Source organism: Zea mays, chromosome 3 (genome assembly GCF_902167145.1).
Source record: "Zea mays cultivar B73 chromosome 3, Zm-B73-REFERENCE-NAM-5.0, whole genome shotgun sequence".
NCBI classification, from domain to species: Eukaryota; Viridiplantae; Streptophyta; class Magnoliopsida; order Poales; family Poaceae; genus Zea; species Zea mays.
In genome coordinates this window covers 21715046-21730695 of record NC_050098.1, presented here as the reverse complement: position 1 = coordinate 21730695, position 15650 = coordinate 21715046, and the positions used below count along the sequence as shown (strand labels likewise).

Sequence of the window (15650 nt, the reverse complement as noted above, 5' to 3'; positions counted from 1 at the left end):
ACGCTTGAGGACCGCCAAGCACCTCGACGTGGCATCTTGATGTGGAGGATGTACAACCAGTTCACCATTCGTGACACCTTCGTAGCAGCTTGTCGCTAGGTTCTCAGACTCTTATCACCTTAGTGTCGATGTTGATCTTGTAGCCAACCTCATCGAGCTACCCTTGACTTACTATGTTTGTCGTCAATTAGGGAATGAAGTAGACCTTAGGGAACAACAAAGGCTTGTTGTTCTTGCATATCAATGCAATAGTGTCGTTCCACTGAATTGTCACCAAACATCATGGTGCCAAGCACCACCGTGTCCGTCTTCAACGATGTGATAGTAGATTGTGGTGGCAATGGAAGGGGTAGAATGGGCAAGGTCTTCATGAGTAGGAGCAAGCTCTCCTCTTTATCCTAGACCATGTAGGTCTGATCCCTCTTTTGGGCTTCAAACATCATTCATGGGCTCAGTGGCCTATCTTTCTGTAGCACCTGCATTCATTGCCAGTGCACTTGTTTGAACTTGACGGCCCACTGAACTACAAGCTACAACGCCTACGCCCGTGCCTACCACCTCTGCGATTGCCTTATCCATCTCCATCGCTTGTGCCATGGTTGGAGTTGTTCTATGCATCGCGCTTCCTCCGTCATGCATCCCGCCCCTTCGTGAGGTATAGCCTCCCGTAATGATGCAGCAATGTTGTCGCTTCTTCAAATGCTTCCTCTGCCTCTTTCAACCAGCCTGCTAGATCGGTGACGGACATCATCGACACATCAAGTAACATCTTAATCGCGTTTATGATATATTTGAAATGGAGCGGTAGGCTACGGAGCTTCTTCACAATGATCTCGCTATCCTTTACATTATCACCTAGCGTGGTGAGGTGTGCACATAGTCTTCGATGGTCTCATCGGATCAGTTTTGTAAGAGATATAGACAATGCTGGTTATGCAATTTATATATGTGTACCAATGGTACCTACCGGAAGCAAAGGAGTTGAACCTATATATGGCTCATATAGGTTATTCCTTCCTCAGCGATAGGTATCCCACGATTACAGTACTGAATAGCTTACTGAATACTCCTAACTTTTGCACGAACAAGGCAAACCAATTTGCACAACGAGTCAATGTCACAAGCACACTATGCACTAGCAGTAGTATAACCAAGGGCAGCAGCTGTATTTCTCTATCGCACGCTCATGCAGTCATGCCGCTGGTTAGAGAGTAGAGACTAGAGACTAAAGCATGAAGGACACAAGCAAGCCCACACGGGCGTCGCGCTCAGTCGGGAAACTCCTGTATGTGGTTCATATGTTTCTCTTCGTCTCCTTGGGATTTGTCCTAGGCATGGCGTCCATATCCAAGTTTCCAAACATGATCTACACCCCTTTCGTTGCATCATTGCCCTTTCCAACGCCGCCGCCGCCGCCGCCTACGCCGTCTCCGCCGCGTCCACCGCCTCTACCAGCAACGCCATTGCTGCCAGCACCACGGAACCTAGGAAGAATGGGGCTGATGGACTTGCTTGCACCAAGCGGCGTTATCCACAACATGACCGACGAGGAGCTATTCTGGAGGGCGTCTATGGCGCCGAAGGGACATCGCACGCCTTACCACCGTGTGCCCAAGATCGCTTTCTTGTTCCTGGTGAGAGGGGAGCTGCCACTGCGGCCTCTGTGGGAGAAGTTCTTCGCGGGGAACGACCAAGAGCTCTACTCCATCTACGTGCACCCTGATCCATCCTACACCGGCTCGCCGCCCAGGGACTCCGTGTTCTACGGCCGCATGATCCCAAGCAAGGTACGGAGGAGTAAAATTCTCTAGCACTGCAAAATGTGCTCCGCTGCAACCTCGAGCGCAACCGTGAACCATCGTCTATGGATCGGGTGGTGTGCAGGAAACGAAGTGGGGGCACGTGAGCCTGGTGGAGGCAGAGAGCCGGCTGCTGGCGAGCGCGCTCCTGGACCACAGCAACGAGCGCTTCGTGCTGCTGTCCGAGGCGTGCATCCCCGTCTACAACTTCTCCACCGTCTACGCCTTCCTCGCCGGCTCCGCCACCAGCTTCGTGGACAGCTACGGGAACGGCGACTGCCGCGCGCGCTACGACAGGTTCTTCGCCGAGCGCACCAACATCACGATCGAGCACTGGCGCAAGGGCGCGCAGTGGTTCGAGATGGACCGGGCCCTGGCGCTCGAGGTCGTCGGCGACGAGCCCTACATCCAGATGTTCCGCGACTTCTGCGTCGGGCGGTGGCGCTGCCTCACCGACGAGCACTACCTGCCGACGCTGCTCAACCTGCTGGGGTGGGCGCGCAACGCCAACCGGAGCCTCACGTACGCGGACTGGAAGCGGCCGCAGGGGATGCACCCGCACACCCACGACGGGGCGGAGGTGACGGAGGAGCTGCTCAACAGGATCAGGGAGGACGGCGGCAACCGCTGCTTCTACAACGGCGCCCGCGCCGGGATCTGCAGCCTGTTTGCGCGCAAGTTCTCGCCGGACACGCTCCAGCCGCTGCTGCGCTTGGCTCCCAAGGTCATGGGCTTTGGGTGAACTCATGGCATGGCTAAGACTAAAATTGTATCATCTACAGTAATTCCTACTAGCGCATCTGAGAAAAAAAAACAGTTGCTTTACTTATACTGTATTAATTAGTTCTTGAAGTTTGTTATTTATTTCAACTACCTAAAGGTTCTGTAGCTGCGTGAAGAAGCCAACTTTTTTTCAGCAGACTTGTGCAGCTGCTGGAACCACACTGCTGCTTGGACATGTTTGACCCAGAAGAATATAGAAACAGATCAGAACATGCATCACAAGTTATGCATCCTCGTTTACCGTGTGGCTATCACTTGACACTTGTGTCAATCCTAAGTTCCCTTCTACCCGGATCAGAGGTCAAGCCACCCCTCAACCCGTTGAGCATCAACGACGGATGGAACATCGGAGCAATGGTCTAATAGACGGCTAAGAGCCACCCAGTTAGTGTTTAAGAAACTAGTTTATGAAAATTGAGTTGGTTCTATATATACCAATTTATATATTAATTTATAGAAACTGGATTTCTAGTTTCTTAAAAACCAAAAAACTAGACTCCTCTAGCTAAAACCAGTTTATGAAAACCGAGTTGGTTCCAAATATCATAAAGGTTCTTTCATAAACCAATTTCTATAAACTAGAGATAAAAACTATATTTCTTAAAAAATAGGTTGCTTCTAAACAGAGCCAAAGATGAATCGTGTATGTATGGACAAACCTCGAGCCACCAGCCCACCACGTACACACAAATACATTACAGCACACAGGCGGCAATATATTTGTTCGCAGCACAGTACCACACCATGTGCCTTACTTCCCCGTTCCAAATTATAAGGCCATTTATTTCTGGGTTGTAGGTACGACATACCAGGCTAGACCCGACACGACAATTTTTTTGTATTTTTCCATAATACTATATATATTATGCTTGACTATATTTTGTAAAACATAAAAATATACGTGTTCTATTGGCTAGGTGGGTGTGATTGTGTGTTTAAAGCGTTGCAGTTTTGAACCTCCATTTGTGCATATTTTTATCTTATTTTTTGCCATTTAGAATTAAGTCGTGGGTGGCCTGGCACAATTACTGGCGTGTCGCATATATGGGCCTCGTTCGTGGCCCGTGGACTAGCACGGCATGACCCATTGGCCAATCTGTGTCGTGCCTAGCATAACCCAATCTGTGTCGTACTTTAGTGGGCATGTGCCCTACCAGGTGACCCATATGTGCATCTATACTCTAGGGTCACCTAAGACATGGTGCAAGGCAATAGTGGCATTGCCAATTGGGTAGTAGGGGGAAACAATTGGACACGGGCAAGGGACGAGGATCATGGCGATAGCATAGCAAGCTCCACAGGGTTAGTGTGATGACGTCCTTAGGTAATATCGAAGGTAGTGGGCTATCGTCAAAGCCGAGAGAGAGAGAGAGAGGCGGTGGCAAATGGGGAGCTCGGCTAAAGATGGAGAAGGCACATATGATGGATTTTAATGTCAAGCTATGGTTGATGATGGTCGGGGAGTCACTAAAGTTGTGCGAGAAGGGGAGGTGATGAGGGCGTGCAGCTTGTCACCATTCAATCTGTGCGAGCGGAGAATGAAGGCAAGAAAATAAGCTAGAGAGCGAGAGATTTGATGAGACCATTCTATTTTAGATGTAAGTGGGAAAATGAGTAGTTTTTTTATCTCAAAACACTCAATTGTTGCAAAGAAAAATGCTTTATGTGGACAACGTATTCTTTATCTATGGTTTGACTGACGATAGGGTCCTCTTTTGTTGTTCTCCTTATGCTAAGAATATATTGTCTTTTTCTCCTTATACAACTTAATATTAAATAGGCAAAAAATATGCCAGTTTGTGTTTGGCCTACCATATTCGTCCATGTTTTGCTCGCGGATTTTGTTATCGCCCGTTGCTCGTATTGCACTCTTTGTCCTTACAAGGGTCTCAACCAAACTGTCTTACAGAAACACAACTATCAGGTTATCATATGGAATATGTCAAAAAACAAAGATTCAACTCAAGTCCATATTCCATATGTTGCCTCCCCCATCGAGGAATCAAGATTTCAAGACCCAAATTAAATGAAAATTGAAAACAAGGAAACCTAACCACCTGAGACTAACATATTGGTCTTCATCACCCGATATTTTATCAATGAAGAGTCCAAATCAAAATCGAAACACCTAGGTATTATACTACATATATGTACATATTAAAAGTTCAAGAAAAAAATCAAACCAACATCTAGATTCATCAGCACCATCACCAGCAAGAGATAGCACTCCAACATGTTATGCTCCATTATAAAGTTAAACACATAGATCTTGGACCCACTCGTCATTGAGCTCAAGTCGATCAATCTTGGGAAGAGGGGCCTATAGCCATAGGTGACTCTCTATACACAAAAAACTCAATGGTCACTCTATCAGATATCAAGCCATTAATGTCCTAGACCTACTTTAGCAGTGTTGTGCATCAGGCTCTAATTGCGTCGGCACCGCCTTGCTCCAGCTACTGATGACCGACAATCTTACTACATGTTACCCAAAGTAAGAAATTGCTTTAATCTACTTTAGATTGGCTTCTATCTCATGGTGGCTTATGATAAAGCCAAGTAGTGTCCCTAACGACACTTTGATAGTGCAGATAGCAGAGTTAAGCTTCCACCTAAATCTCCATAAACTATCAAAAGGTCTTACTACCCAAGTCTTCAATTAGAGACTTGGGACTTTGGGTTTTGATGACATATCATCCACATAAGCTTCTCCATTGCATTTTATTTGAGTACTCAAATAGTCTTGGATAGCAGGTTGGTAGGTAGAACCAAAGTTCTTCAATAAAAAGCATGTGATGATATAACACTATGTTCCAAAGAACATGATGAATGAAGTCTTTAGTTGGTCTTCTTCCTTGAGGGTGATATGATGGTAGACTGAGTAACAATCATGAAGATCACTATTATGGAGGTTGTCACATATATTGCTATGATGTTGATCAACTTGAGGGTGGCCTATGACATCCCTATTCTAGTTGTCATTTCTTATCCTCCTGGTGGTGGTTCCTGAAAGGGAAATGTGACCTTGGGCCATTTCTAAGTATTTTGGTGATCAAGTGCCAACACAAATGGTTTAAGTGTGAAACTATGCCAAATGGTGGAAGAAGTGCAAAGTCAACACAAAGGTATGATTCTAGACTTAGTACATTGGTTTTTGTGTACTAACATATTTGTCTAAGTGCTAGAATCAGAGAAAAGACAAAAAGAAAATGACTTGGCTAAAACAGCCAAGACTCTACTCAGTCTAGGTGCACCGGACTGTCCAGTGGTGCACCGGACTGTCCGGTGGTGCACCGGATAGTGTCCGGTGCGCCAGGCTGGCTCTGGTGAAAAAGGCTGCTCTCGGGTTTCGTCGGCGGCGTATGGCTAAAAATCACCGGACTGTCCGGTGGTGCACCGGACTGTCCGGTGAGCCAACGGTCGGCCGCGCCAATGATCGGTCGCGCAATCCGCGCGTGACGCGTGGCCGAGCCAACGGTCAGAAGGGGGCACCGGACTGTCCGGTGTGCACCGGACAGTGTCCGGTGCGCCAACGGCTCCAAATCGTCAACGGTCGGCTGCGCCAGAATAGGAAAGGAATCAGCAACGGACAATGTCCGGTGGTGCACCGGACTGTCCGGTGCACCACCCAATAGAAGGCAAGGATAGCCTTCCTGGATTGCTTTCAACGGCTCCTAGCTGCCTTGGGGCTATAAAAGGGACCCTAGACGCATGGAGGAGCACACCAAGCATACTCTAAGCATTCTTGATCATTCACACTCAGTCTTTGCGCACTCGATTGGCATTCTTAGTGATTTGAGCTCCGTTCTAGTGGTGAACCTTGTGTTATTCATTTGAGCTCAAGTCTTGGCTGTGTGTGTGCGTATTGTTGTGGATTTGTGTGTGTTGCTTCCCTCTCTTACTCTAGTGCTTTCACTTTGATCCTTATTGTATGGGCGAGAGACTCCAAGTTGTGGAGATTCCTCGCAAACGGGAAAGAGTAAAGAAAGAAGAAAACCGTGGTATTCAAGTTGATCATTGGATCACTTGAGAGGGGTTGAGTGCAACCCTCGTCCGTTGGGACGCCACAACGTGGAGTAGGCAAGTTTTGTACTTGGCCGAACCACGAGATAAATCATCGTGTCTCTTGTGCTTGTTCTCATTGTGTCTATTGTGTTTCACAAGAGCTCGATCATTAGCCACTTGTATTAATTGTGCTAAAATGTAATCAAGTTTTGTGGCTTTAAGTCTTAAGTTTTTACAGGATCACCTATTCACCCCCCCTCTAGGTGCTCTCAGTTCCTCTCCTCGAAACATGTTGTGTTCGAGTAGACATTGCATGCGATGATGTATGTTGTCCATAAAGCATTATCGTCATCATTTCTAGCATGACCTTATAATGTTCAATACTGAGTGTAAGATTTTCTTCACATTGTAGTGCATCTGCTATGATCATGATGTAGTTTCGAGGGTATTGTACATCGTGTGACCCTTGACTTTCTAGAAGTCATATTTGCGATTGCATGTCGTGGAGCTACCTAGATTGTATCGACAAAGGTAGAGAGTCAATTTTTTAGTTCTCATTTTAGTGTTGTTGCTCAAATTCATGTTGATCATGTACCTCACAGCAAAGATAGATGTAGATACATCGTTGTGCATGTTGCATATTCTTGTGTTGTCAACTAGCCTTCAGGGTGTCTGCCACCTCAACTATGGTGTTCTTGCACTAGAGATGTTAGCTTCTTACTCATCACCTTGATAGACTTATAAGATCATGAAGACCTCTTAGTTGTGATCATAATTGCCCATGCTATTTAAGGGATTGATATGGTGAGAGTAGTGGTGAAAGTCGCCTAGAGGGGGGGTGAATAGGCAAATCTAAAATTTACAAACTTTAAGCACAACTACAAGCCGGGGTTAGCGTTAGAAATAAAGTCGAGTCCGAAAGAGAGGGCGGAAACAAATCACAAGCAAATGAAGCGGATGACACGGTGATTTGTTTTACCGAGGTTCGGTTCTTGCAAACCTACTCCCTGTTGAGGTGGTCACAAAGACCGGGTCTCTTTCAACCCTTTCCCTCTCTCAAACGGTCACTTAGACCGAGTGAGCTTTCTCCTTAATAAAATGGGTCACATAGACCCCTCATATGGACCACCACAACTTGGTGTCTCTTGCTTTGATTACAAGTGTGTGAAGAACAAGAATGGGAAGAAGAAAAGCGATCCAAGCGACAAGAACTCAAATAAACACAAAAATCTCTCAGTAGTCACTAAGTGTTTGGAGTGATTTTGTACTTGGGAGAGGATTTGATCTCTTGTTTGTGTCTTGGAGTGAAGTCTAGAGCTCTTGTATTGAATGCACTATGCTAAAAACTTGGATGCCTTGAATGGTGGTGGTTGGGGGTATTTATAGCCCCAACCACCAAAACAGCCGTTGGGAAGGGCTGCTGTCCATGGGCGCACCGGACAGTCCGGTGCTCCAGCCACGTCACCCAACCGTTAGGGTTCTGATGGTTTCGACCGTTGGAGCTCTGACAGCCTGGGCCATCGGACAGTCTGGTGTTGCATTGGACAGTCACTGTTCACTGTCCGGTGCGCCTTCTGGCGCTGCTCTGACTCTGCGCGAACTGTTTGCGCACTGTTCACTTGTTAGTCGACCGTTGCGCTGGCGAGCTGTTGCTCCGCTGGCACACCGGACAGTCCGGTGACCCACCGGACAGTCCGGTGAATTATAGCGGAGCGCGTTCTCAGAAACCTGAAGGTGAAGAGTTTGAAGTCGATCCACCCTGGTCCATCAGACACTGTCCGGTGGTGCACTGGACAGTCCGGTGTGCCAGACCAGGGTTCTCTTCGTTTTCTTTTGCTCCTTTCTTTTGAACCCTAACTTTAATCTTTTTATTGGTTTGTGCTGAACCTTTGACACCTGTAGAACATATAATCTAGAGCTAACTAGTTAGTCTAATATTTGTATTGGTTAATTTCAACCACCAAAAACATTTAGGGCTACTTTGGGAACCTCAAACCCCCTTCGGGATTGGAGGGGATTAAGGTGGAAATGAACTAATTTCCTCTCTAATCCCCTTCAACCCTGAAGGGGATTTGAGTTTCCAAACTAGTCCTTAGGAAAAGGTTTGACCCTATTTCCCTTTCAATCTCCCCCTTTTTGGTGATTGATGCCAACACAAACCAAAGCAAATATACAAATACATAAATGAACTAGTTTGCATAAGGTGATTGCAAAGGTTGCTTGGAATTAAACCAATTTATACTTTTATTAGATATGCATGGATTGCTTTCTTTCTTTTAACATTTTGGACCACATTTGCACCACTTGTTTTGTTTTTGCAAATCCTTTTGGAAAATCTTTTCAAAGTCCATTTGCAAATAATCAAAGGTATATGAATAAGATTGCAAGAAACATTTTCAAGGTTTGAAATTTTCTCCCCCTGTTTCAAATGCTTTTCCTTTGACTTTAAACAAAACTCCCCCTGAATTGAAATTTTCCTCTTAGTGTTCAAGAGGGTTTTACCAATTGAAAGAAGATTAACTATACCAACTTGAAAAATACTAACCAATTGAAAAATCCTCTTTTAAATATCATCGTAATATACCAATAGAAAGCTTCATTTTTAAACTTTGAAATTGGTGTGGTGGTGCAGTCCTTTTGCTTTAGGCTAATACTCTCTCCCCCTTTGGCATTAATCGCCAAAAATGGAGTTTTTAGAGCCCGTTTTACTTTCTCCCCAATGGTATACATAAATATGAGTGAAGATTATACCAAAGTGGAGAGCGGTGCGGAGTGACGGCGAAGGGTAAATAATACCGATAGAGTGGAGTGGAAGCCTTGTCTTCGCCGAAGACTCCATTTCCCTTTCAATCTACGACTTAGCATAGGAAAACATGTGACACCCCAGGTGTCTATTTCAGGTTATGTCGGGAGATTTATCCTAAACTTGAATGCTCAGTGAAAATTTTATATTTCTCGATCGTGTCTATCTCTGTTTATCAGGCTTTCTCATGGAAGTTCACCGAATTCGGAGTTATTCGATCACGAGAAACAGCCAATGTTGGGAGCCTGTTAAAACTTTTAATTCTCGGAACGAATGCAAACTCGAAAATCATTCTCAAATTATAAATCTCACCTGAAGCTCAATTAAATCAAACTCTCGACGGCTGTTATTTGATCTGAGCCCGAGTCTAATTCCTCGAACCTCGATCGATGTCCGATTATTTTAATCCGAGTCCGTACTCTCAAACGGAATACTCAATATGTTGTCCTTAAATAAATTCTTATCCGATTCAGCTCAATACCTCTGTATCCAATCCGATTTTAAAAATCAACATCAGCGATGATTTTTAAATGTCGCGATTTGTCTCTTTCAATCATAAATCTGAAAGTCGGTCATATCTCAAGGCGATTTATTTTCGAATCACGCGTAGGGAATTATTTACGAGCGAAATCAAATCAGACTCTCGGCCGAGTTAATCGCTCAATCATCCGTTCGTCCGAACTCTATTTCGCTCTGTTCTCCGTTGAGACGAATCCCGTAGGAGCATTTTTATTCCGGAAAATAAATTAGCGCAGCCCATTTGAGTGTTTTGGGCTAGCCTAGCCCGGCCCACTAAGAAAAACCCTAACCCTAGGGCTTCTCTATAAACACGGATCCCTCTCCCTTGCACTTGGCTATTTTGCACTCCCACCCCTCAAAATTTTTCAGCCGCCACTTCCCTTCTCTCTTCTCCAGCCGGCTCTCCTTCTTCCTCCCTGCTCACGGCAGCGCGCGGGGGACTCGCTCCCTTCCATGGCAGTCGAGCGCCCTCCTTGTCCTCCTCCTCCTGGCACGCGCCCCTGCGAACCTTTTCCCCCAGCAGGGAGAGCAGGCGCCCTTCTCCCAGCACGCATGAAGCTCGGCCAGGGCCGAGTACTCCACTGTTGAAGCTCCCTCGACGGTGCCCTTTCTTCTCCCCCCATGGCCACGAGCTCTCCCTCCTCCAGCTGCTCGACGCCCCTGATGCATCTCCCTTGCGCAGCAGCAGCAGGGCGCCCTTCTTCCCCCTAGCGCTTGCTCCCTGCATGCAAGCAGCTCGGCCCCTTCCTCCCTGTGCCCAGCTCTTCTCTCTACTGTGCAGCAGCACCCCCTCAGCCATGGTCGCCGAGCCCCAGCGCACTCCATGGCCTCGGCTCGTTGCTCGCTCCCTGGACGCATGCTCTGTCTCCCACCTCGTTTCTTACCCTTCCTTGGCCTGGCCATTGTGGGAGCAGCAGCCCTAAGTTCGTACCTCGCCTCTGCTCACCCATGGCAGCCGGTGTGGTGGCCGAGTTGAACCCCTCCTTGCTATTCTCCATGGTGCCCGTCGTCTGTTCGTCAAAATGTGCAGCAAGCCACGCGCTGCAGCCTCCCTCCCGTTCGTTCTCCACTCCCCTCGTCGTGTGTCATCGCTCTCGTGCTCGCTGCGCAGCCCCATCCGTGACGCCGTCGAAACCCGTGGTGAGAAAACCCCCGCTGCCCTTGCTGCTATTATATTTTTTGTGCTCGGTAAAAATGTTGAACTGTTGCGTGTGTCTAATCGCAGCTAGTGGTCGACGCCGCGCTTCGCGCCTTGCCCGTTCGACGAAATGCCGAGCCATGTGGACAGCCCATGCGTCTAGTCACGACTCGTTCAGGTTGATTGATTTATAGTTTATAATACATATGCTTTGGTTGATGTCGGGCAGTGCATGTATATATGTGGATGTGTGTAATATGTTTCGGCTATACACGTTGGTAGGATCACATTTGCGATTAGAGAACAAGAGGTTGATTGATGTGTGCGATTGGTAGCTTGTCTAATTATGTTTTGGTCGATGTGGTGTACATTGGTGTTTGAATATGTGTGGGTATAAAATGTTTTGGTTATATGTAGTGGCAAGGTCGCATTCACGTTTTGGTAAACAAATGTGTCGTGCTTGTTTGATGCGATAAGTAAGTTGGAGTACAAGATAGGCGAGCGATGGATTAGTGAACGTGTGTGTGTGCCGTGGTGCATCCTATTTATTGTTGCGCTACGTGGATCAAAGTGTCTCGAGTGCATACTGCAACATGGTTGTATGCGAGACCGGGAAGTATAGATGCAGCGCGATATGAAGTTCGATCGGTTTAGTCAAATTGTTTGGCATATGTAGTGTGGTGGTGACAGGCCAGAGTAGTCATCACTTCCCCTATATTTATGAGTCGAGTCTATACGCGTTATGTGTTCCTTAAATTGTGCTTCACAAATAGTGTATGATTGTGTTTATGACTTTGAATGGATGTCTTTGAGTGAACTAATAGGTTCCTAATGCAATTATGTGTAAGGTGTTAAGTCTGCGCATAAATAAGAGATAAGTGTATTTTGTGTAGTGTGGATTGATTTTGAGTGCATGTGTCGCAAGAAATGTATTAGTGCGCATATAGGCAGTGAATGGGTGTGATGAAGTGGTGACACGCCTTCGTAGTCATCCTGTCGTCTGTTTGTGACCGAGTTGAAGGTCGTAGAGAAAGGTCGATTACCTATGTGTTATTACTGTCACCCTGCGGTTCTGTATGAATTGCAATGTGAAGTAGTAGGCTCTCTATGTGATGCTAGATGTCTAAGTAGACTTTCGTGAATTGTAGTGCTCAAGCCGTCGAGATAAAGGTTAAGTCGGTCGATGCCGAGTACGTAGTTAAAATAATTAATGGAATAATCATAGGGTTGGAACTAGAAGCTAGTGTTCTCGCACCCGTTTGGAATGTTGTGGTCGCTTGATGGCAAGTAAAATGGAAATGTGTTGCGCTATAAAATTTGGAAGTAAGTTACTGAAATTACACTGATAGAGTAAGGTGCCCCTTTCATGCTACTCAACTTAGACGACATGAGCATATGAGATTTTGTTCCTTGATGTCCATTATGAGTTGATAACTAAGTCATAATAATTTAGACTTGAGAGTTTGTGGCACTATCTCTCCGTGTTTGCGTTTGGTGCTTGAAGTCAAGTACTATTATGACCGCAAGCTGAATTTCCTGTGTGGGCAGTTTTAGTTGTGCTGTATGTTTGATAAACTAAATTGTATTTTTTTAGATATGTGCGATAGAAAAGTGGTAGATAACTTTATTATCTTGCTGGTGTTAAAATTTGACAGGCATAAGTCTGATCGTTTAGGAGTTATGCTTTTTACAAATTCAGTAACTGAATCTGTCCAATTTCTGTACAGATTTCAGAGATTGAATTGTTTGCTTAAGATAATGTTATAATTTGTTCATGGTCGTTATAAAAAAGTTGTATATGCTTTTCTGATCTTGCTTGTGTTAAAATTTCATAACCATAGGCCTGATAGTTTAAGAGTTATGAATTTTCAAACTGGTTGCTCTGTTCTGTCCTCTGTCAGAACAGATTTCGAAAACTGTAATGTTTGATTTGATTAAACCTGGAATCACTTCTTGGTGATTATAAAAGTTATGTAGTGATTTTTCCAAGCTTTCCAAAAAGTCTTGGATCACTCTTTTTGGTGGTCTGAAGATTAAGTTATGGATGTTTAAAGTGTGAAGACTGAATCTGTCCAGTTCTGGACAGCACAACCTTCATAGTGTATTTTACCCTTGATACATATTAAACCAGCCAGGGATGTTTATAAATAACTTGTAGAACATTTAATTAGCTTTCAAGAAAGTCTAAGATCACTTTGTTTGGATGTCTGAATCTTTAGTTATGAATTTTTAAAGTCACAAGTCTGAATCTGTCCAAATCTGGACAGATCTATTGTGTTAGCACTTTTAACCTTGCTAAGTGTTGAATCTTGTTGAGGTGAAAAATACCAAAGTTGTAGAGCACATTTTAAGCTTTCCAGAAAGTCCTAGTTTGCTATGTTTGGATTAATATTTGAAGAGTTTTGACTGAATCAAGCACCTGTTGTGCTGCTGTCCTGATTTTGTTATGTTTGATAGATGCTCTACTCTGTTGTGTTTGACTCGAGTCGACTGTTTTCTCGTTTGATGATTGGTTGAACCCACAATAATAATAATATAACTAATATAATTGGGCCTAATTATATAAGTAACAGGTATACGTCTCGCTAAGTTAGTGAACCTAATTAGTGAGGGTCTAATAAGTGTTTGCCTAGTGAATATTTGTAAAGCCCAATTAAGTGTCTAGTTCCTTTTCAACTAAGTCTATCTATGTATAAGTCGTAGCGAACTTGTTTGTGTTGGTTACTAATGGATGATTAGAGTGAACGTGGTAAACACTTGTGCTCGTGAGGTCATGTTTGTGTTGGTTAGGTATACTAAGTGTCATCATCTTTCCAGTAGTAGTGACTACGTATGCCCGCTCACGTGTAGATAACTAAAGCTAACATGTGGTTGTCTACGGTGTCTTCCAATTTAAATGTTTAGCTCGCCACTATGTCTTTGTATATCTTGTGGTACTTTTATGCTACTTTTATTATATTCATACATATGCATCTTGCATCTCATTTAGGACCGAAAGATGATGATCGTGCACGTGATGTGATGCCAACCACAAGATGCAGTTGGTGGACAACCTAAGGAAGGATGGGCATGACCAGTGGATGCTCGCCAAGCGAGTATCCCCAGCAAACACTATCTAGTGTTAAATTGAAGGCAAGCCCCGGTTTTAGGCATAACCAATTATATATATGCTATTTTACTGCACTTAATGTTTGTAGGCTTGTACTGTGCACTTAAGTGTAGGAGTTGACTGAAACCTTAGTTGCATGAACTCAGGATTTCCTTTGTGATGGATACTAGTATGCTAGGTCGAGTAGCTGCTTGCTAATTAGGGATCTCGGTAGAAGTCGAGTGATTTTTCTAGCACTCGCGCGAGGTCAGGAATTGGTTGTATCCATTTTGGAATGATGATGGTCTATGGACACGAATCCATGGGGATGCGTGGTCTACGAGATGAAATTGGAATAAGGATTAATGTACGGATACCTGTGTCAAGCGTTTGAATGTACTAAGCACATGCCGAGAAATATGGTAAATTGATAAGCCTAGTACCTGAGTGAACCTGCCCGCAGATTGCCCTCCTCACGCGACCTGAGACGTGGTCTCCCATTTCGGTTATGGTGGATACAAGTGCAGTCACTGCACGACGACAATCGGGGTCAGTGAGGCATTGTACGCCAAGGCGGTGAGCCCCTTTCTGTTGCCAGGTAATCGATGGAGACTGTTGATGTGTGTGGGGACGGAGTACCTCGCCACGTCGTGTGTTTAGGTTTACCTTGCAAGGTTTAAAAACTCGATTCGAATTGTCTGCTTCTCGCAGCTAATGAGACTGCTTGATCCATTGTACTGCATTGAGTAATAAGTGGAAATGAGGTGACTGGCAAAAAGATGTTGACTGATAAAATGTTTGATACCATGAATGAATAGCTAGGTACTCATCTAGTTTAAAAAAGGATCATACTAAAACTTGAAAAGCTAAAACTTGATTTTAGACTCAGCTAGTGCTTTTGGCAAACCAAACCCCTCATTCAAACAGCTGCATGTCTAGAGGTAGAGGAGTAGACTCCTCACACCGGGTAAGTCTAGCTGAGTATTAGTATACTCAGCCTTGCTTGTGGCACAATTTTTTGCAGGTACCTCCTTGTTCTGGTTGATGGTGTGACTTGGCCTTCATCCCTGCCACCGGGATAGATGGTCGAGAGGGTTATTGCTTCCGCAGGAGAGAACCAGGAGGAGTAGCGTGGCCAGGCTTCGCCATGTTACTCGGTTTTCTCCGTTAGTTATTTCCGCTGCATTAAAATTTATGGCTATTATTTCTGAAACTCCGATAATGTAATCACTAATGATACTTATTAAATTTGTGGTATTATGTTTTATTGTATTTCTCTGTGCCTCACCTTAGCGTGAGCTACTGGTATTTGATCCTGGATAAGTGGCTTTATCGGACTAGATCCGAGGGACTGACGAGTTATTCATGTTTAAGTGTGTTGCTGCCCTTAAGGGTGTGACGTGGGCACTTAAGTTGGAATAATTTGGGCGGTTCTGCCACAATACTCTCGAAAACACATTAATCGTAGATATAAAAGAGATATGATCAAAGGTATAGAAATGAGCTATGTGTGCA

General features: G+C 44.9%; 1 protein-coding gene across 1 annotated transcript; it reads left to right on the top strand.

The window, feature by feature from the left end:
• The first annotated feature begins 1014 nt into the window (after window positions 1-1014).
• LOC103649827 (glycosyltransferase BC10) lies at window positions 1015-2822 on the top strand. The gene is made up of 2 exons (XM_008675530.4): window positions 1015-1787; window positions 1885-2822. The coding sequence occupies exons 1-2, from the start codon at window positions 1233-1235 to the stop codon at window positions 2539-2541; spliced, it is 1212 nt and encodes a 403-aa protein (XP_008673752.1). The 5' UTR covers window positions 1015-1232; the 3' UTR covers window positions 2542-2822.
• Window positions 2823-15650: the final 12828 nt, after the last annotated feature.

Excerpts from the sequence above, each read along its gene's own strand:
- LOC103649827 (XM_008675530.4), top strand. The coding sequence starts at position 1,233 with ATGAAGGACACAAGCAAGCCCACACGGGCGTCGCGCTCAGTCGGGAAA. Across the intron at positions 1,788-1,884 it reads GCCGCATGATCCCAAGCAAG|GAAACGAAGTGGGGGCACGT; the intron begins GTACGGAGGAGT and ends GGTGGTGTGCAG.